Raw genomic sequence first — 22,274 nt, 5'->3', positions numbered from 1 at the left:
CTGACAGTGAAGAGCCTGGAGCCTGCTTCAGATTCTGTGTCCCCCTATCTCTCCGCCCCACCCCTGCTTGTGCTCTGTCTCTCCCTGTCTTTCAAAAATGAATAAACATAAAAAACAATTTTTTAATTAAAAATTAAAAAAAATCGAATGCAAATTCTAGCATGAAAAAGTATGATACCTAAAATTAAAAATTCAATTAATAGGCTTTAGTAACCAATTAGATGTATAAAGCATGTAAATAATGAATATGAAGCTAAACCAGCAAAAAGAAAAAAAAAAGTCCAAATCAAAGTAGAGATAGCAAAAAGGATAGGGAGAAGAATAGAAAAAAGGAGATGAAAGGATATGGGACAAGGTGTAACACACATATATTTGATGTTTCAAAGAAGGAAAATGGAAAAAAGAATGGAGCACAAGCAATATTTGAGTAGACACTAGCTGAGACTTTTCCAAATCTTATGAAAGACATTGAGCTTATTAGACTTGAAGACTTCTATAAGTACCAAGAAAGATTATAAATACAAAGAATAGCACAACTAGCACATCTTAATAAAACTAATAAAAATCAAAAAGAAAAACATATCAAAGCTGCTCGAGAAGACAATGTTTTCATAGAAGCAACAAGAGGATTGCAGTTGATCTATATAAGAAAATGGGAGACAGAAGATAATGTAATGACATATTTAAAGTATTCAAAAAAAATAACCTAAAATACATTTCAAAAATTAAATAAAAACAAAGATATTTTCAGAAAAATAATAAGTAAGGAATAGAGAATGATTCCAGACAGAATATCCTAGGAAAGAAAGATGATCATCATAACGGTACATATGAAGGTATATGTATATAAATGGATATACAGTTCTTTACTGTGGTATAGAGCAAAAGTGCTAATGTTTTATGCACTTTAAAATATATGTAGAATTAAAATAAATGCCAACAATAATATGGAATGCTAAAATATGCTAAGGGTTTTGAATGGTCTGAAAGGATAGTATGATTTCTACAGTTACCACTAAAACAATAACAAAAGAAAGTCTAATGAATTAATGGAAGTAGGGATGCTACACTAATGAATACTCAATAAATGCAAAAGAATGTAAGAAAAGAGAAAAAAAGTACAAAGAATAGATGGAACCAACAACAAATAGAAATATGAAAAGACTGAAAACAAAATTTACATTAAATTATAAATGAACTAAGCACTCCAATTAAAAGGAAAAGATTACAGACTGGATTTTAAAAACAGCAATAATTATATGATGCTTACAAAGGATACACTATGCAAATACTAATCAAAACAAACTGGTCTAGGTACAAAAAGTAGACTGTAAGAAAGAAATTTTATGAGTTGAAACAGGACAGTCCCAACTCAACAAAAAAGTATAACAATTTAAAATCATATGCATGTAATTTTAAATATACATACATACACATATGTGCATATACATATATAAGTCAAAACGTTTCAGAATTAAATGGAGAAAAACATTCACAATCATAGTAGGAGACTGAATGAACATAACAGAAAATTGCACAACACATAAAAGTTATAAATAGCCTGATTAACAGAGTATAGCCAGAAGTATCTTTGTCATGTTTCCAGGAAATACTAACCAATAATGACCATATGCTGGATCAGAAGCAAATCATAAAAAAATTTAAAGGATTGTAACTATATAGAATATGTTCTCTGACCACTGTAGATTTATACTAGAAGTCATATTAAAAAGACAGAAAATCTCCAAGTGTCTGGAAATTAAGAAATACATTTTTAAATAGCTCACTGGGAAACTGTGTATCATAATGGTGACTGGAAAATATTTTTAATGAATGATAATACGAGTATAACTAACTTTTAGAATACAACAGAGGGAATATTTAAAGTATTAAACATATACATTAGGCAGAAGAAAATCTAAAAATCAATGATCTGAACTTCCATATAAAGAATAACCTTGAAAGGAGATAAATTAAATATAAGGAAAGAAGAAAGGAAATAAAGATATGAGTAGAAATGTATGAAACAAAAACATACAGTAGAGAAACTCAACAAGGCTAAAAAACTGGTTCTTTAAAAAGACTAATAAAACTGAAAAAACTGTAAGTAAAACCAATCAGAAAAGAGAGATATCACAAATTATCAAATTTAGGAACTAAAAATAGGACATCATTACAGAACCAACAATTGTTAAAATGATAAAAGGATATTATGAAAAAAATTATGCCAATGTATTTGAGGATTTAGATTGAAAGAAAATTTTCTTGTAAAACATAATTCACTGCACCTAAAAACCCCCCACATAATGGGTCAGTAATAAGTGGGAGCTGAGATCAGTAAAAGTACTAAATTATATTTGAAACTTTTTATTTCTTCAAGTCACCATATATTAAGAACTGTAATTTAATACTTGTTTTCTTAAATATGTTTAATAAAGGTCAAAGAAACAAAGTAAAAAAAATATACTTGATTATTTTAATATATTTTTTTTAATTTTAAAATGTGAAGTTCAGTAAACTGGCATCACTAAAATTTGGTTAATAACACCCAGGAAGACTATAAGACGCCAAGACACCTCAGAAAAAGAGTACCTAAGAAGAAATAAAAGCATCTGGAAAACTAGGCTGCATCACGGCAAACATGACACAGCTATATTTTCTCATTTAACATTCACAACAAAAGAATATTGGAGTATGCTCAAATCTCTAAAATTTCTCATATACAAGGGGCTACTGGGTTCAATTTTCACATATAATTTTCCCATTTGGGTTAAAATAAACAAAAAGTGATAATATACACTCTGATTTGTTAGAAACGATTATGCTTGCTCATTAGTCTAACACAAAAAGCTCTAAATATTCTGACATCCAAAATAGTTTTTATCATTTATATATAAGCTATAAATTCCTGTAATTAAGATGACTAATACGTGATGAAATATTCTTTCATAGATAGGCAGGATTAAGGAATAATTTATTAAGTCACAATTGTGGTTTGCTATACCTAAACAGTTAATGCAAACAAAATTTTTTACCTAAACAGATGTCATGCTGAATACCTGCTTTCCTGAGAGTTAGAAATTTGGTACTTGCTAGGTAGAAGGTGTTCACGTTACTAGACCCCAGTAAACACCTTCGGCAGTAACTCCCTAATGAGCTTACATGGTAGAGACAAAGTTTCAGATATGTTGTCACAATTTGATGCTGGAGGAATTAAGCATGTTCTGTATGACTGCATCACGAAAGGACTATTAAAAGCTTGAACCTGTTTTTTCCCAGGCTTTGCTTCATGTGCCTTTTCCTTTGGCTGAGTTTGCTTTATATTCTTTGTCTATAATAAATCTCATCCACGACTATGACAACATGACAAGTCCTGCCAGTTCTTCCAGGACTCTCTCATCAACTTAGGGGTGGCCTTTGGGACCCCTGACACAGCACTACTTATTTATTTTCAAGTTACATTGAAGTAAAATTACAAGAGGGCTAAGAATCTATAATCCAGTATGACTGACTTGGTTCAAAGTCTATCCCATTTCCATGATCTCTTTTCAAGAAAACTTCTCAGTAAAGTGATTTTCTTTTCTCCCCTTCTCCTCCAATCAGGGTTACTGTTCCCACTGAAACTTTTCCTATCAAGTTCACCAGTGACTTCAGTAATGTTTGCATCATTCTTACTTATGCCTGTTGTCGTGGAATAATTATTAATGGTGTCCTCTTTCACTATCAAAAATGTCCTGGTTAAAAAAGAAATTATGTGGTCACCCCATGAATGACTACAGTGCTAAAAACAATGATCAATTCTTAGTCCTCACTTTATTTGACCTCTGGACATTACTGGATAGTTGATTATTTCCTCCTTCTAGAAGCACTTTCTTTGGTTAGCTTCTAGGATACCCCATTCCCTTGTTTACCAGTGAGCTCTCCTCCTCAAACTGCTTTGCTGGATACTATTGTTATTTCCCATATCCAGTGTGCCCAGGGTTTACTCCTTCCCTCTTCTAGCTATACTCATACTCCAAGTAATCTCATTTAGTCCCTTGGATTTAAACATCTGAGTAATGACTCCCAAATTCATATTGCCACCCCTGACTTCTCTCTTCGACTTCTAAGTAGGCTATCCACCTGCCCATGTGATCTCTCTTTTAGTGTCTAATAGGCACCTAAAATTCAACATATCTAAAACCAAGCTCCCAATTCCTACCCATATCACCACTACACAGCCAAACCTCTTCTCCCATCTACTATGTCAGTTAAATAATATTATCCAGTTTTTTAGACCCATAAATGTTGTGTGATCTTTAACTTTTTCTCTCATACTACTTATCTAGCCCATAAGCTAATTTTGTTGGTACTACCTTTATTTTATATCAAAAATGAAATATCTTCCACTGCCATCATGCTAGTCCAAGCTATAAATATTCTTCCCCCTGGCTATTAAAATAACTGAACTGGTCTCCCTTATTCCAATCTTGCCCTCTTATATATAGTCTATTCTCCACATGGAAACCAAAGTAAACCCTTTAAAACATAACTCTAATCATACCACTAACTTAAAAGCTCCCATGGCATCCTACCACACTTGAAATAAAATCCTAAGTTCTCATCACAGCATCTGACTACTCAGAAGTAATCTCTGCTACTCTCTGACCATCTACTCACTCCAATTATAAAACCTTCTAGCTATTCCTCAATCACAGCAAGCACATTCAATCTTGAAGGCTTAACACTTTTCTTTTCCTCTCCCTGAAGTGTTCTTCCTCTTTTATTTGCACAACTTGTTACCTTATTTCATGAAGGTATTTGCTCAAGTGTTCTTTTTCAGAAAAGCCTAAAACTCAGTAGGGTCCTGATAACTCTACTTAAAAAAGTTTTATAATTTTATTTCTATTTTCCCCTTACACTCAAATAATTTATATGTCACTACCTGATACTGTATATTTAATCATTTATTAATTCTATTTTCCTCACTAGAATGTGGACTTCATGACGTTAGAGACTAATCTCTTTTTTCACTGCCATTTTATCAATGTTTAGTCCATTGTAGAAACTCAGTAAATATTTGTCAAATAATTGCATTATTCATGGAAGGGTACATAAATGAATACAGGCATCTGTACATATATAAATCTGTAAGCCCTGAGTCTTACCAACTGCCCTCATTACTTGAACATGATGATGTCACTTGACATGTGTCATACATATCTGCTCAAGGTAAACAAAGATATAAGACTTACTGTCAGTATAGAAAATGACTCTATTGCCAGACCACACAGTTTAAATCCCAGCCCTGCCACTGACTGCAGAAAAGACCTTGGACAAGCCACTTACTGTCTCTTTGCATTACCTTTGTCATTCAAATGAAGATAGAAACTATATATGCCTGATAGTGTTGAAAAGATTAAATGAATTTATATATATGCAAATCTCTTTGAACAGTGACAACATATAATAAATGCTATACAAATGTTAGCTGTTATTATTGCTATGTATAATTTTGAGAAATAAGAATAATAGTATCTTTCTATTTTTAGAGAAAAGTATCTGTAAATAGTTTGAGTAACATTCATTTTTCTGTGGACATTGCTGACATTCAGGAACTAAGCATATCTTGTAACATCTCTAAAATTACTCAAAGAGATTTACTCTTTTAAAAGACAGAGACCCCTCAAATTCAGCCTGTAAACCACTTCATACCAAAAAACAGCATCTATAACATAAAAGTAACTGTACAATAAACAGAAGCAAAAAAACTGCTAGTATTATAATAAAACATGCACACAAAGCAAAAGTCAAAAAACTCAGTAAATAATAGGAGTAGGAAAAATAATGAGTATTTTTAAAATTAAAAATAAGTTTTAGTGTGTGAGGAAAAAAAAATTGTATCATAAAAAAGTCTCTAACAAAGTTCAACTAAAACTATTGCTTAGAATGCTGGCTCCCAATCTTCTCCAAATCCCACTATTTATGCTCCCCTCCCACACTGACTTGTATAATAAATAAGATATTATAAACTGGTGGAGGGTGACTTCTGAGGCTAGGTCATAAAAAACACTGTACTACCATCATGCTTTGTTGAATCATTTCCTGTGGAGGAAGCTACTCGCCATATTGTAAAGACACTCAAGCAACTCTTTGGAGAGGCCTCTTGCCAACAGCCATGTGAGTGAGTCACCTTACAGGTGGGTCCTCTAGCCTCAGGAAAACCTTCAACAACCTGACTGACAGCTTCAGTGCAACAAATGAGAGACTGCATCTCAGCACCACCCTGCATAGCTGCTCTCAAATTCCTAACCTACAAAACCTATCAGATAATAAATGTTTATTAATTTTAAGCCACTAAATTCTGAGATAATTTCTCATACGTCAGTAGAGACTTAATAGATTAAGAAAGAAATTCCATGAGTCATTCAATCTGAAAACATCTGAAAAAAGCTTCTAGGTCAGATGGTAGAAGGTATATTTGCAAAACAAAAAGTAAATGACATGAGAGGCAGTCCTAAAGGAGACTCATCCAGGTCTCACGTTCAATAAGCACATGCCTTTTGAACAGCATTTTTATTAGAAGACTTACAATCTGAAGAAGTAACTGACCATTCCTGAATAAACAAGTTTTCATTCATGGAAGTAATATTCAAATATATTTGTCTAAATCATGGAAAGAGCCCAAATGTCCATCAACTGATAAATGGATAAAGAAGATGTGGTTTATATATACAATGAACTACTACTTGGCAACAAGACACAGTGAAATCCTGCCATTTGCAACAATGTGGATGGAACTGGAGGGTTTTTTTTTGCTAAGTGAAATATATGTCAAAGAAAGACAGACATCATATTTTTTCGCTGATAAGTGGAACTTGAGAAACTTAACAGAAGACTATGGGGGACAGTTTCAAACAGAGAGGGAGGCAAACCCATAAGAGTCTCTTAAATTCAGAGAACAAACTGAGGGTTAATGACAGGTGCAGGGAGAAGGAAAAATGGGTAATGGGCATTGAGGAGGACAACTGTTAGGATGAGCACTGGGTGTTGTATGTAAGTGATGAATCACAGGACTCTGTATCCCTGAAACCAAGAGCACACTGTGTACACTGTATGTTAGCTAACTTGACAATAAATTATATTAAAATATAATATAAGAGAACTGGAGTATGCAGGACTATTTCACAAACTTCTGTCAATTCAATTGGTTTGATAGACCATTCCAAGTATTACCCCCAATTAATTCTTATTTCTCCTTAAATTTTAAGATTGTAAGAAGACTATCCGAGGTTATTTTCTAAAATGATAGGACATTATGACTTGTGACCCCCTGGTGGGCACCAGGGTGGCTCATCGTTTAAGTGTCCAACTTGGGCTCAGGTCATGATCTCACGGTCCCTGAGTTCGAGCCCCGCATCGGGCTCTGTGCTGACAGCTCAGAGCCTGGAGCCTGTTTCAGATTCTGTGTCTCACTCTCTCTCTGCCCCTCCCCTGCTCATAGTCTATCTCTCTCTCCATTTCTCAAAAAATTAAAAAAATTTATTTAATAAATAATGTTTAATAATAAACATTAAGATAAAAATTTAATAATAATAAAAATTTAATAATAATAAATTAGTCATATAACAGCATGACACTGGAAAAGGGATATTAGAATCTATACGGGTAGTTTTTTCCACTTCCATGTATAAAGATTTATCCAATATAACATAACACTGAGACATATAATTAACAGATTTAATATCTTAATTAAAAACAAAAGCAAATCTAGGGGAGCATGGGTGGCTCAGTGGGTTAAGCATCTGACTTTGGCTCAGGTCATGATCTTGTGGTTTGTGAGTTCAAGTCCCACATCAGGCTGTGTGCTGACAATTCAGAGCCTGGAAGCCGCTTCAGATTCTGTGTCTCCCTCTCTCTGCCCCTCCCCTGCTCATGCTCTCTCTCTTTCTCTCACTCAAAGAATAAATAAACATTAAAAAAAGTTAAAAAATAAATAAAAGCAAATCTAAAACTTAAGAAGGGGAACAAAATTTTAACCTTGTATATCTTCACTTTCAAAGTCCTCCTTAATATTTACAGTTGTGGGGTTGCCAAACTGTGGTTTTCAACCAAAAAGCAAGAGAAAATTATCTTAAACATAAAGCAAGAAATCATTTGTTATACAAATTGGGGGGTGGGTCCTTGATTTTTTAAATAAAGTAAGTTTCTCTGGACCTATTTTTGAATGATTCTTGTTTCTTTTAATCTACTTTTAGGAAATTTATTTGTGGAAAATGTCATGAAACAAGACATTGAATTACATGTGGTAGTTCATTACATTTCTCCACTCCAACAAATGTGAGTTATCCCCATTAATAGAGGGAAGGCCAGACTTAGGTGAACTTTACGGTGTATATATATATATATATATATATATATATATATATATATATACGGTATATATACACACACATACACAGACATATATATATATGTGTATATATATATATGTATATATATATGTGTATATATATATATATAAAAGACATAAACTTTTATTAAAATATGTAATTTTAACATACATTATGGGTTTCTGTCCAGATAAAGAAGAGAAAGCAAGTAAGAATGCCAGGAAAGAACTATAGAAGTTTGCCTCTTTCACAGTTTTTTATTTATTTGTTTATTTTATTTAATTTTTTTTAAAAGTTTATTTATTTTGTGACAGAGAGACAGCGTGAGGAGGGGAGGAGCGGTGAGAGAGGGAGACACAGAATCTGAAGTAGGCTCCAGGCTCTGAGCTGTCAGCACACAGCCCATGCGGGACTCGAACTGACAGACCACGAGATCATGACCTGAGCCGAAGTCCTACGCTCAACCGACTGAGCCACTCAAGCACCCTCACGGTTTTTTTTCTTTTTTCTTTAAATAAAAATCCAATTTGCAAAAGTTCACGGCAATACTTCTATAGACACCAATTTATACTGGGTAACCACAAGACATAGCACATGAAAATACGCTAATGTTCCTGCCTTTAGGAAATAAGTTCCCCAGCAAGATTCATGAGCTCAAACACTGGCACTCACTATTTTACACACCACCTTAAGAAGCATACCCTTAAGACAATGGCCTTGGGGCACCTGGGTGGCTCAATTGGTTAAGCGTCCAACTTAGGCTTAAGTCATGATCTCCCAGTTTGTGAGTTCGAGTCCCTCACCGGGCTCTGTGCTGACAGCTCGGAACCTGGAGCCTGCTTCGGATTCTGTGTCTCCCCCTCTCTCTCTGCCCTTCCTATGCTTGTTCTGTGTCTCTCTGTCTCTCTGTCTTAAAAATAAATAAATAAACGTTAAAAAAAAAAAAGACAATGACCTTTTCCTTAAGGAAATACAATATGGGTACAAAGTGTATAAAAACAAGAGAATCGGGAAAGATATGATGATAAGCTGTTAAATTAAGGAAAATGATTCATTGAAAAATAGGGGCGCCTGGGTAGCTCAGTCAGTTAAGCATCTGACTTCAGCTCAGGTCATGATCTCACAGTCTGCAAGTTCGAATCCCATGTCTGGCTCTGTGCTGACAGCTCAGAGATTGGAGACTGCTTCAGATTGTGTCTCCCTCTCACTCTGCCCCTCATCTGCTCACACTCTCTCTCTTTCTCAAAAATGAACACACAAAAAAATTTTTTAAAATAAACCAAAGTGTCAACAGTATGTATATCACGTGTCTGTGTGTGTGTGTTGGGTATGTATGTAAACTCTGTAGTCTTCAATCCTAAAAAAATAAAGATTTGGGTAAATTAAAAATTTGACAGTAAATAGAGAAAGGTCTATAGGTTGTCCTGAGATATGATGTGGTTGGGAATGAAGAAAAGAGGCAGGGCTACAAACCTGCCATTCGGGGTATAGGTTATAATTAAAAAGAAATGGTTCCAAGTTGTACTATCTTACAAAGGATTCACTTCTCTGAAATAATTAGATAGAAGGAATTTCATTCTCTGAAAGATTCTATGCAGGACCATTTATTGCTTCTTGATATAATTTCTGACACAGTACATACAAACTCAAGGAAAAAGATGGTGAGCCTCAATAACATGTTTTGTTATTCTAGGATTTTAAGTATACATGTTAAAGGCCTATTGAAATTTGTTACATAAAAATTTTGTATCTACTGAATAAAAACTGTAAGGGTAAGGAAAAAAATAAGAAAAAAAAGACAAAAGAAAACTTAAGAAGAAGATATCAAAATTGCTTAAGTATATTCAAATCATATAAAAAAGAATGGAAAGGGTAAAGCAGTATCACATTTTTGAAAACTGTCAGTTGATAACTGAAGATTTAAAATGAACTATGGTAGTTATGGAGAAAGCAAAAAATAAAATGTTAAAAATTAAAAATTAAGACAAACTGCCAAACAAAACAATGTTACCACTAACTAAGGCAATCTTACCACTACTATCAGTGACATTACTGGGAAGCCACTTGTAATTTTCGATGTTAGTTGTTGCTTCTAATAATGGATATCTTGGAATTTCTTAGAAAAACTCTATGCGCTGGTTCTGGGATCCCTTCTGTCCTTAGAATTAAGCTTCTTCCATTTGTTTTGTGTTTTAGGATGCTGCTTAAATTGGTCTGAAAAAGGACTCTTCCGCACCTTCCCCAACCCAAAATCTCTGAATACCACTATTTCACAATACTATAAAAACTGAGAACTATTTGGATGAAATAAAACATGTAATTCTTTGATAGATCAAACAGAAGAAACCGTAAGTGGGTACTATTAATTACTTCTTTACTATTTATCTGAGCATCTAAATAGACTCTCCTTACTATTAAAAAAGCACAACTGGAAGGATGTAAAAGACTATACACTACTGGAGGACAGGACTACATATACCATTTCACAGCACCCTCACTGCAGTCCCATGATGACTGGGGTGTTAATTTTATAATACATTTGTTCTCCCTGAATGGATCATTGCACAGAAATAATAACAAGTATATATAGCATACCTGCTCTTTGATGGAGTCTTACTCTATGTACCATTTCAACAATAAAAACGTTTTGCTCCCACTGTGGCATATTTCAAAATGTGTCAGCATGTGCATCTGTTCAAGCATTAGTGCCTATGAAAGGGATGCTTTTCATCTTTTCAAATTTTCTAATAAGAACATTGTATTGATTTTTTAAAAAAACATCAAGAAACCTACCGAGGTTCCCACAAAAAAAATATATAGGTATCTTTTTACTTTTAAAAAGATGGATTACAAAAAGCAGCAATATGAAAAAAAAAAGACAAAAAATCTCTAAGAAAATTTGCAAATGCTATTTTACCTTCACTGTTACTAAAATTTTCTGAAAGTTAACAAGTTAATATTTCATTCAGATCACCTGAAGCAGAGACTTCATAGGTGTAAAGCTTTGCAATCTTCATATATTTCATTCATTTTTAGAGTGCTTCGCATTGAAAATATAAACATTCTTGATCCCACATCCAAAATCCAATATCTGATTATATGAATAAGTCATTTATAAAATAAGTTTTAAAAAGGAAAAGGAAAAAAGATATTTTCAGAGATGAAATTTACCACTAGAATTTGGGAAATTCATACCTCATCAGTGTTATAGATAATCTGGAGTCCTGAGGAAATCATTTCCACAAGGTAAAGGAGATAGAGTGACACTGTATTTATCTGAAAAACAATATTAAAAGGTTAAAGGAAATAACAGAAAGACTATGTTATGAAGGAGCTAAAATTACAAGTCATTTGCTCTAATAGTGGCAAACAAAAACTATTTCTTTTTTTAGTTCCTAATAAAATCCCAGCTTTGAATATAAAACTCTAAAATCCTCAAATTCCCTGTGATGGTTAATATCTAATTAGGAAAATGGCCACAAATAGAACTGTTAGCAACTGTTTCTGTAACATTTGTTTTAGAAGATTTATTTTCAAATTCTGAATCTAATGTACCCTACTTTGAAGTAGTTTTGCCCCACAGGCAGCTATGTAATGTCAATTCATCTCAAATGTATGTAAATTAAAAAGTTATTTGGCATGTAAGACATTAGGACTTTGCCAGTACACCATAAATAATAGGCAGCAAATCTTGAAAACAGTCTTATTCTCAGAGAATGCACAATTGATGTAAGCAACTGCAGGGACATACTGATTTTAATCAATAGTATAGCATAGAATTTAAAATATATTTATGAACAAATGAGTTTTATAAACAAATGACTTACTTTTTTCTTTTAGTCTGCCTACTAAAGATAGACATTATATGATAGAAAAGAAAATAAAGACAATAATGTCCACTTTAACAAAAAAAGATTCTCACAAAAATCCTGAAGGGGATGTGTAAATTGTCTTAAGTAAACAAGTAGTGAAAGATAAACACTACAACAAAGACAAACCTTGAAAATATGCTAAAGAAGCCAGTCACAAAAGACCATATATTGTATGATTCCATGTATATGAAATTTACAGAATAGGAGTATTTATAGAAATAGAAAGACTGGTGATTGCCTAGGGCGGGGGGCTTTGGGGGAGATGGGGAATGACTGCTAATGAGCACAGATTTCTTTATGAGATAATGAGAATATTCTGAAATTGACTATGATAGTGGTTGTACAACTCTGTATTATAAAAACCAATGAATTGTACACTTTAAATAGGTGAATTGTATGTTACATGAATTGTTTCTTAATAAAGCTGTTATATAATAAACAAATACATACATAGGAAACAGTAAAAAATTAGCTAGGAAAATGATTATTTAAAAACAAAGAGAAAGCACAATGTAATTTTGTCCTTATGTGATTCTAACCCAGAAGATTATGACCCTCCCACAGCTTTGGTGTCTTGTACCTTCCTCGACTTTCCTCCAATCCTTACCAAGGAACTGACAGAAAGCTGGGGCAGAAAATTATTTGTGTCTGAGACGCCTTGGACAGAGCATGCCTGTGCTATCAGGTGTGTTGGGTATCTTTGCCCAATCATCTTTGCCTTAGACATCTTTGTCACAAGCATTTTACTGCAAACATTTTCAGTGTGTATATTTTCTCCACTAAACTAAATGGCCATGAGGCAATTTGGCTGTAAAAGATAAAAAAATAACTGGTTGACAGTTTGATTTGACAGTTTGGTTTTATTTCTCCATTGATGTGAAACTCCCACTTTTATAGTATATGTCTTACATTTTCATAATCATCTTTTTGTATTCCATACTTTTTATATCATATAAATCTTAGACCTCATAATGGTCTATGTAATGACACAGAGTTTTGAACCCACATTTCCCAGAGAACCATGAAATGTCTAGGAATAAACATGTGACAAGATGCCAAGAACAAACAACAGGGTAGATGTCTTTCACAACGCAATGCAAAGACCAATTACAAATATGCACCCTAGTATTTGGAAACTGATATCCCTCTCAGTGAAGGAAGAAATTTTAGTGAATAATGAAAAAAATTAATGCCAAATGAGGAGAAAATCAACAAGTAAGGAAGATGTATTAACTCTGAACCAAAGATTTTGAAAACAAATGCTCAGGTACATCCAAAAAATAAAACCAGTTATTTGCACAATGTTCCCATGAATCTATACATATTTTAAATGCATTTAGCGTTTGGTATTTCACAAAAAAGACTTTTTAATTTTGTCATTCATTTTTCATGTTATATTATGTCCTTTTTAATGTCCCTCTTTTATTTTTGTGATCTTATCTTTCAAAGTAAAATTGCCTTACAGCCAATTAGTTATGCGGTGAAAATACATGCAGTGAAAATTCTTGCAGCAAAGATGCTCACTGAAACTACCTAAAACCACCACCAGGTCCTGGCAGAGTAGGTGGCTCTCTCAGGAAGCAGAACTATCCTAGATGTTTCCTGACTTCTCAGCATTCAAAGTCCAGTGGGTGTAAGGGTCTTGTCAAGGTCCAAGTAAGCCAGACAGAAAGATACAAGATTCTGGGTTTAGGTTTTTTAGACTGACATAAACTTTTGAGTGGCCCTTCTCAGAACATGGTGGAAAAGAGCTTCAAACCACTGCCAGGTTTACCCAAATATTTTCTTACGTGTAAACACTGATACTGGCCTATTAGAAATGACTTCAAAGGAATTTCATCACTATGGATAACCATTTACAAACTACACTTCCAAGAGCTCTTTGCTCTCATTTCTGGGATGCTTCTGTGAGAAAATATCATCAAGTGGCAAACTGTACAGAAACAGCCAAATAACAGGTTGACCAGCATTTATTTAAAATCTGCTATGAGCCAGGCACTAAGCTTAAATTCTGGGATACAAAAATAAATGAACCATTATCTTCTGGAAATCCTATTTCAAACAGTAAACATATTTGTCAAAGCAAAAGGTACATAAAACCTAATTATGTTATAATTATAAGGAGAAGGTTGAGCAACATATAATACTAATAATTCCCCAAGGAATTGGTTAGAAATAAGTGTAAGAGTTTCTGCCACATAGAAATGGGGACACTGTGCTTTCTATGTCTACAGAAGTCATACTAAAGTAAGACATTTCAGATCTCTAGAGAGAGAGGGACTATAAAAAGGACATACTCTTATTTTAGTAAGGAATATATGAATAATAAGTATTCTGTCCTAAAGACAGCAGAATCAAATGATGAGCAGGAAGAAAACTCATTAAAGATAAATAGCATATATAATACTTATAACCTAAAAACAAGGCAACAGGATGTCCAGCTAAAAGGAGTACACAGATATGAGAAAAAAAAAGTGAAAACAAAACAAAATCCTACAGTGCATGGTTAGCCTAGGTATAAAATTTAATATAATATATAAGACAAAATTTATAGACTCCAGCAATGCCTTTTGGAATTACATTTTAGGGGTATGTTTATAGCTTTGTTGAAGGTTGATATATCAAAAATGAGCTGTCATGTAACAAAAATTTCTGATTTGCTGTTATATCACTGTCAACTGTCTTTTATTCCCTAGTTCCTACGTGTTGAAGTACTTCTAAATTTTATAAGTGCAAGCTTTTGTCATGGAAAGAATTGTGAGAGCCCTTCTTTTAGACAGTAATAATATTATAAACCATCCACTTGCCCTTTTTTGCTTGCAGACCAAGACCTCAGTCTGACTTAATGCTCAATCACAATAACTAACTCAGCCCTGGCAGTTTTCATTTCACTTCTCCATTTTATGGTTGGTTTTCTTTTATTTTAAACAATTTATGAAATCTACTTTATGAAATTTATAAATACCCTAAAATCTTCTACAACCTGAGTGCACACAGAGAAGAAGAAAACCTGTAGTCTTCTCCTTTTACCTGAAGATGGCCATATTCCTCATGGGAGAGGATCTCATCTCCCGTATGCACATTGAAAACAGAGTGAAGACAGGTTGCTGGGCGTGGGTCCTGCTTAAACTGCTGGACCTAGAATCAAACACAAAATTCAAATAGTACTCATAACTCACATTTTCATCCAACTTTGGAAGTTATAAATTATTTTTCATGAAACTTTTTAATGACGAAAGCTATAGCTTAAAAGCAGAGGACAGAGCAAAGCAGAAATGTTATTTTTTTCTAAAGAAAGCAAACAGAAAAAAACTCATAACTACTAATTTTAATAGTTAACATGATTGTTGAATATTTAATTATTTCACAAATAGCAAATAAAGTGTAGTAGGGACCTTGTTAACGTGGTAGCAATGGCTTTTGCAACCGTTTTGTATCATTTTACTTTAGAGTCAAATAATGGTTTAGTCTGTGGGACAGGATTTCAGTGATTACAACCCACTGTATTGCTATTTGAAAATGCTTCTATGATACTCAATGAAAAAGTGCTTCAAATCTCATTCTAATTCAGTTGGTGTTCAAAACTTCAAATGCTATTTCCTTCTCTAAGGATCACAAATTGTAACCTATGCTCCTTTCTTTTCATTTCCTTTGCCACATATACTCTCCTTACAAGGCACCAATTCCAAGAGAACATAGATCATACCTGTACTTATCAACTGCATATAAAATCTAACCATTTTAGAATACTAAGTAAATGCTAAATGACCTAACAAACTCCAAGGGAAAAAAAAATCTATCTACTTTTTTAGGGCTGTTCAATTCAATTTGGCAAACATTTTCTGATACCAATCATATGCCAAGTACTATGCCAGCCCCTGAAATTATGAGATGAATAAAAACAGAGAATGGATAGAATAACACAAAGCTATATGTGAAGCTTTTCCTCCTTGAAAAGATATGTGATGATAATATCTGCATGGTTATGACTTTGTCTTGTTTCACTTGGCTAAGAAAGCACATGGAGCTATATTCTCTTCCTCACCTTCAAATTTCTTCTCATATTTAAAACTCTATCTCCAAAAAACACCATCTTTTATAAAGTCCCTTCTGAACTGTACCTCCAATTCCTTTCCCTGGACTCCTACATCAGGGTGCTTATTCTTCAAAATTTCTTCTTTTTATACACTCTTACTATCTTTAAGCTTCTACAAGTTACACTATCCGATATGGAGCTACTAGCTACAGGCAACTAATTAAATTACAATTAAACAAAGTTTAGAAATTCAGTCCCTCATTTACACTGACTACATATCAAATAGCCGTATGTGCTTAGTGGCTTCTTCAAAGTTCAACACAGTAATACAGAGCATGTCTACCATCACAGAAAGTTCACTGGACACTACTGTGCTAAAGGGCTAATATATTTTTGCACACCCTCAAGAGCCCTGCAAATACCCCATAAACAAATGCATAGCCTTCCTTATGACTGAAGTCAAGAAAATGAAAGCAAGGCCCTACCATTAGATAGTTAGGAATGAGAGGATGAGGATGAAGGTAGAGATGTATATCTTCTATCTATAAAATGACCAAGACATCCAGTATTAACAGAAGAAGATGAGAAGGCTATCCATTCTCAGTATCTGAAACTGCTGGCAACAGTCTTAGGCTACACAAATAGAAATCAATGCGGTCACCCCTTTTACACTACCATGATTATTATCTCAAAGTGATGAACATTACTTTGGGCTCTCAGACAAAAATATGCTTAAATTAAAATAAAATACATTTTGCCTATTGATAAAGATCTAAAAGAATAAGGTTTTTATCAGTTTAAGAAAGTTATTACGACAGGGCACCAGGGTGGGTAAGTCATTTAATTGTCCAAACCTTGATTTCAGTTCAGGTCATGGTCTTAACAGTTCATGAGATTGAGCCCTGTGAAGGACTCTGCGCTGACAGCTTGGAGACTGTTTGGGATTCTCTCTCTCTCCGTCTGTCTCTACCCATCTCATGCTTGTATGAGCTCTCTCTCTCTCTCAAAATAAGTAAATAAACATTTAAAAAAAAAAGTTACTGCTACAGTTGATAACATAGTGTTTGTCATTTGTCTTCAAGATACACAAGTACCCAGTATGAGAATTTATATTCAATCACTGTGCCAGGGGAAAAAAAGAAGACCCAGACTATAGAAGCTTTGAAAATTAATGAGGCATTATTATATGTGAATTGTAGAGAACAACTATTCTTGAAATCAGTAAAAAAACAAAACAAAAACAAACAAACAAACAAAAAAAACAAGGGACATTAATCAGTATTTTATATGTTGGGCACCTGGAAAGGAAAATAAAAATAAAGAATAATTAAGGCAAAATTTTCTAAACCAAAAAAATCTAAAATAATGTTTTCTCAACTTGTATTTTTAGATTTTTCCTGGAAACTTAAATAATTGTGAATAAACAGCTTATCATTTATGAAAAGGTGAGTAATTTGTCATCCATTCTTAATTTATAGACCTAACACAGAGTTTAGGTGGGAATATCATCTCATAAGGGAATCCCAGAAGAATAAATTTTATAAAATTTTAATGACTTTTAATAAACTAGAAACTACTCAGTAACATTTTAGACAAATTTTTTATATAGATAGCTAGGGACAGAAACATTCATAGCCCATTATAAAGGAAATCTTTGCCTTCCAAACTACTCAAAGCAAATTGAATTTATTTTGAAAAATTCTGAATACTTCTCCCAGGGGTGGGGGTGGGGGTGGGGATGGTATTAGAAAATAGAGTAAATGAGAGAATATGAACATTTAAAGGTAAAAAACAATTCCTAATATGACTAAGTAGGCATTAAGATAAGTGGAAAGATAATAATAGAAATCAGATTGCTCTACATTCTGCAAATCAAGGACAACTCTATTCATTCAAATGCATAATGAATTAAAATCTTTTCAGTAGTATTTTTAGAAAATGTGTCAGGAAGCATGTCATGATTTTACTTCAGAAGACAAAGAAAATAAACCTTAAAGTCAAATAAAAAATTATTGCTATAAATACACTTCACGTTAGTTTTACAAAAAAGGCAAAAAATATATATTTCACATTTTAAAATATGCAAACATATTTTAAATATTCTACTACATATTTCTACAGCTGCAGAATCATGAAGAAAATGGTGGGCATCAATGAGGTGAAGGTTTGGTAGCAGGCAGTGAGCCGGGCATGTGTGGTTAAATCTCTGAGTCAGTCCTTCACAGTCACATGTGAATTATGAAAATATCCTTCATTCCTACTCTAGAAGGTTATGGGGATCAGAAAAGATTACAACAATAAAAATGCTTTAAAATATGTAAAACCCTGTATTTTGTGGTATGCATACATACCTAATCCTAATACGATCTACACCTTCTTACAACTCACATTTACTTTGTCTAACATCATAACTACATAAAGGAAAGAAATGTTAATTCTTTATAATTTAAGAAATTCAAGGCAGTTTAAGCTGTATTCAAAAGAACACATAATTGTGAAGATTGGTTAGTAAGGTTGAGTAATATTCAGAAAGGGATATTAACAATTGGTTAAGCCACAAAGACCCTTTTTTATCATCATTTCCTTCCTTTTGATAAACATTACTTATTTAAGTCTGTCAGCTTGCTTAATAAACATATGAAATTCACTGGTCTCACAATGTTTCCTCGAGAAAAAAGTTAACTCACAGACATTAGGCATTCATGAGATGATAAATGTGAAATAAACAGTAAACTTCCCACACTTAGGAAAAAAAAATTAATCACAATTACTTCAATATATATGACATACTAGTTTAAGTCAAGTATGACAATATGATTTATTTCAAGCACTGAAAAACCTTTATAATAATGATTTGCAAAGTCAAATCTCAGTAGACAATTACAGGTTTGTTACATATCTCTATTATGAGCTGGTGAATAAATTTACTTTTTCTGCCAACTAACATTTTCTTGTTGCCACATTCTGATAGAGTATAATTTTTTTTCAGTTTTGACTTCAGATACAGATCTTAAAAAAATATACAATCACAAAAACTTAATGTAATATTTACATAAAAACAAAATATTAAGTGATAAAAACATAAAATATTCATAATTACTAATGTACATCTTTGCTAATGAATCATCAAACCTGGGGATGATCTTGGAGACTCACATACTCACTGATGTATATGGACCCAGGGACACAGATATGTAGGTAAGTAGGAGAATTATCATCTTATATTTGCATAGAATCTTAGACTTTTTATTATGTATATTATTTTAATAATTATTATAATTACTGATTTTTATGTATATTATTTTACTTTCCACAATATCCCTGTAAAATCTGCTATTTTCTCAGCCAAAAATTCCTGTCCTCTTTACATGTAAATAATGAAGTATTTTTAAAGTTCAATTAAGCCAGGGCAAGCACATGTGCAAAAGGATTTGGATAAGAATTTTCTTAAGTGATATATTGGTTACAATTATGGATATTGTAACGTTCCTGAGAAACTGAGTCTTTATCAAGCAAACACCAGATCCAACATACAAACAAATTAAAGCCTAAATAACAATTCTCAGTCACTTCTTGCTTACGGTGTTTCTTTAATTTCAGTATTTCAAACCCTGGGCTGGGAAGGCAGGGCTGTTTTAAGGTATCTAGACTGCTCTAGGATGTGAATTTACCTTTTGAAAGTACATTCTTCTTTAGAAGATGCTATTGCTATACTGGTTAAATTAATCCTTCAGAACGATGTGAGAATTCCAGTCCACACTACAGTGTTTTACCTTATCGGCCTGACGCATATAGCAGTAGAGAATTCCTCTCATACATTTTATGGCCGAGTGCTCCAGCTCATGGGTCCTTCCCTTGTCATCATCAATGCGCCTGGGTAAGAGAGATAACTCATGAAACAAATTGGAAATGCATTTGAAAAGGAGGCAGAGCTTCCAGTAATTAAGTATTTAACAATCTGACTAATCCTATGTTCTGGCCACATCTACTAATTCTGTAACAGTGAAACTCCATTTTCCCAGCAGATGTAGAAATGCTGCAATAAAAAAAAAAAAAAAAAAAAAAAAAAAAAAAAAAGTCCTATGATGAAACTTGTGTTGATTTCTCCTTCTTTTAAGGAAGTTAGCCAATTGCTTCAAAATAGCATACAATATTTCTACACTGACTCGGCTAAAACTTTAAAGGATATTCTAAATTGGAAAAACCAACCAAAAGATTTTTTTTTTAATATGCTGTTACAGAGTAGAGGCGATTTTTAACACCAATCCCTTTAAGTTATGCAATGGTTGGATTCAAGGCAACACAGATTAATGTAGGCACATGCGTTCTTTGGTCTACCATGTGTTTAATAATGTCAAGGTGGGCACTTTAGTCAAAGATTCCTTTAAAAAAACACACATCCAGTATGACACATGATGTATTTGGGCAGTTTTATACTCTTGGGTCTTAGTTTAAAATCAATCGACCATTGTTTATATCTCTTGCTTTTAAAAAGAAAAAAAGTCAGTTAAAATGTAACTATTTAGCAAGGTGAAGATACTCTTCTAACTTTAGGTTCCTTTTTTACCATGGATCAAAAGGTAGATGACACTTAACCATGACTGAAAAATGAAAGTAACTTATTCATTGTTTCACTGAATCTTAACTAAAATATCTGGCACTCATCCTCCCTTGATAAAAAGTATCACCCATCTCCTTAAAAAGTAGACTACAATTTCTTCCTATTCTAACTGTGAATCTCATATACCACTATGAGAAACAATAATGATCATTTTAACATAGCACTGTCAATGTCAGACAAAAGTAAGTTGCTATTAGAATATCATTCCTTCCTCAAATGCAGGTACTGTAGTAAAACTACCATGACTTTGCTCTATGATCTATTTTTCTGTCTAATGTCCAACACAAGTGTTTTAATAGAGGCAAATTATAGCACAGGTAACAGTGGACCATACAAGAGAAAGAGCATACTTCGGGTAGAATAAACTCAATGAAATCTGTGTCCAATTCCAACCTCATCTAAAAATAAAACAAAATAAAATTAAAGTTTTTCTAAAATTGTCTTTTTTAAGTTTATTTATTTATTTTGAGAGAGAGAGAGAGACCCAGGCAAAGAAAGAATCCCAAGGAGATTCCACCCTGACAGCCCCATTCAATGCAAGGCTCGAACTCACAAACTCTGAGCCAAAGTCAAGAGTCAGACACTTAACTGACAGAACCACCAGGCACCCCATTAAATTGTCTTTAAAATAATTTTCTGCCCCTAATTTTAATAAGCATTTAACCAAAACTAAAATATTCCAGAATAAATCAGCCACTATGAAGAGTTCTTCTCTTTTAATGAAGTTCCCCTATTTCTCCTTTCTTCACCAAATAAAGTAGAAACCAGAAGAATATTTCACTTCTGACTGAGAAAGTAAAACAAACAAACAAACAAACAAACAAACAAACAAACAAACAAAAAAACAGGTGCATTTGAGTAAAAACATTTAGGCTGCCAGGATATATTTATTACCTTTTCACAGATTTAAGGTGAATATGATGACCTGAAATAATTCCTTTATTTTCTACCAGGATCTAGCAATATTCCACTCTCCTTAATAAGCTCTGTGGAGGTAAACTCAAGTTTTAATATGATCTGATGAATACTTTTAATTCTAAAAAATGAATAAATGGAAGAATAATAATCCGTGAATTTACTTACCACACACTTCAAAAACATGTCCTAAAAACAAGGACATTTGCCTTCATAACCATAATATTATCACCACACCCAAGGAATTTAATATTGTTACTAAATTATCTAATATATATACTATATCAAATTCACCCAAATATACCCAAGATATACCTTTTAGGATTTATTTCTAATGTGGGATACAATAAAAGATTGCATTTGAGTGCCATGTTTATTTTGTTGACTAATTTAACATTTTATTGCCTTTTTCTTTTTTTAAATGAAGTATGATTAACATACAGTGTTATATTAGTTTC

The 22,274-nt window shown here is 33.1% G+C and overlaps 1 protein-coding gene across 7 annotated transcripts in view; it reads right to left on the bottom strand.

Annotated features, from left to right (window-relative positions):
* PHKB (phosphorylase kinase regulatory subunit beta) overlaps positions 1–22,274 on the bottom strand; it is a 269,459-nt gene that overhangs the window by 186,207 nt on the left and 60,978 nt on the right. For all 7 annotated transcript variants that reach the window (XM_019819691.3, XM_011290177.3, XM_011290178.3 and 4 more), the window contains 3 exons: positions 20,054–20,153; positions 15,275–15,382; positions 11,568–11,648 (listed from right to left, as the gene is read on the bottom strand). In XM_019819691.3, coding sequence (XP_019675250.1) covers positions 11,568–11,648; positions 15,275–15,382; positions 20,054–20,153 — 289 coding nt within the window. The remainder of the gene's footprint in view (positions 1–11,567; positions 11,649–15,274; positions 15,383–20,053; positions 20,154–22,274) is intronic.

This window comes from Felis catus, chromosome E2, assembly GCF_018350175.1.
Source record: "Felis catus isolate Fca126 chromosome E2, F.catus_Fca126_mat1.0, whole genome shotgun sequence".
Lineage (NCBI taxonomy): Eukaryota > Metazoa > Chordata > Mammalia > Carnivora > Felidae > Felis > Felis catus.
This window is presented reverse-complemented; position numbering and strand designations above follow the sequence as displayed.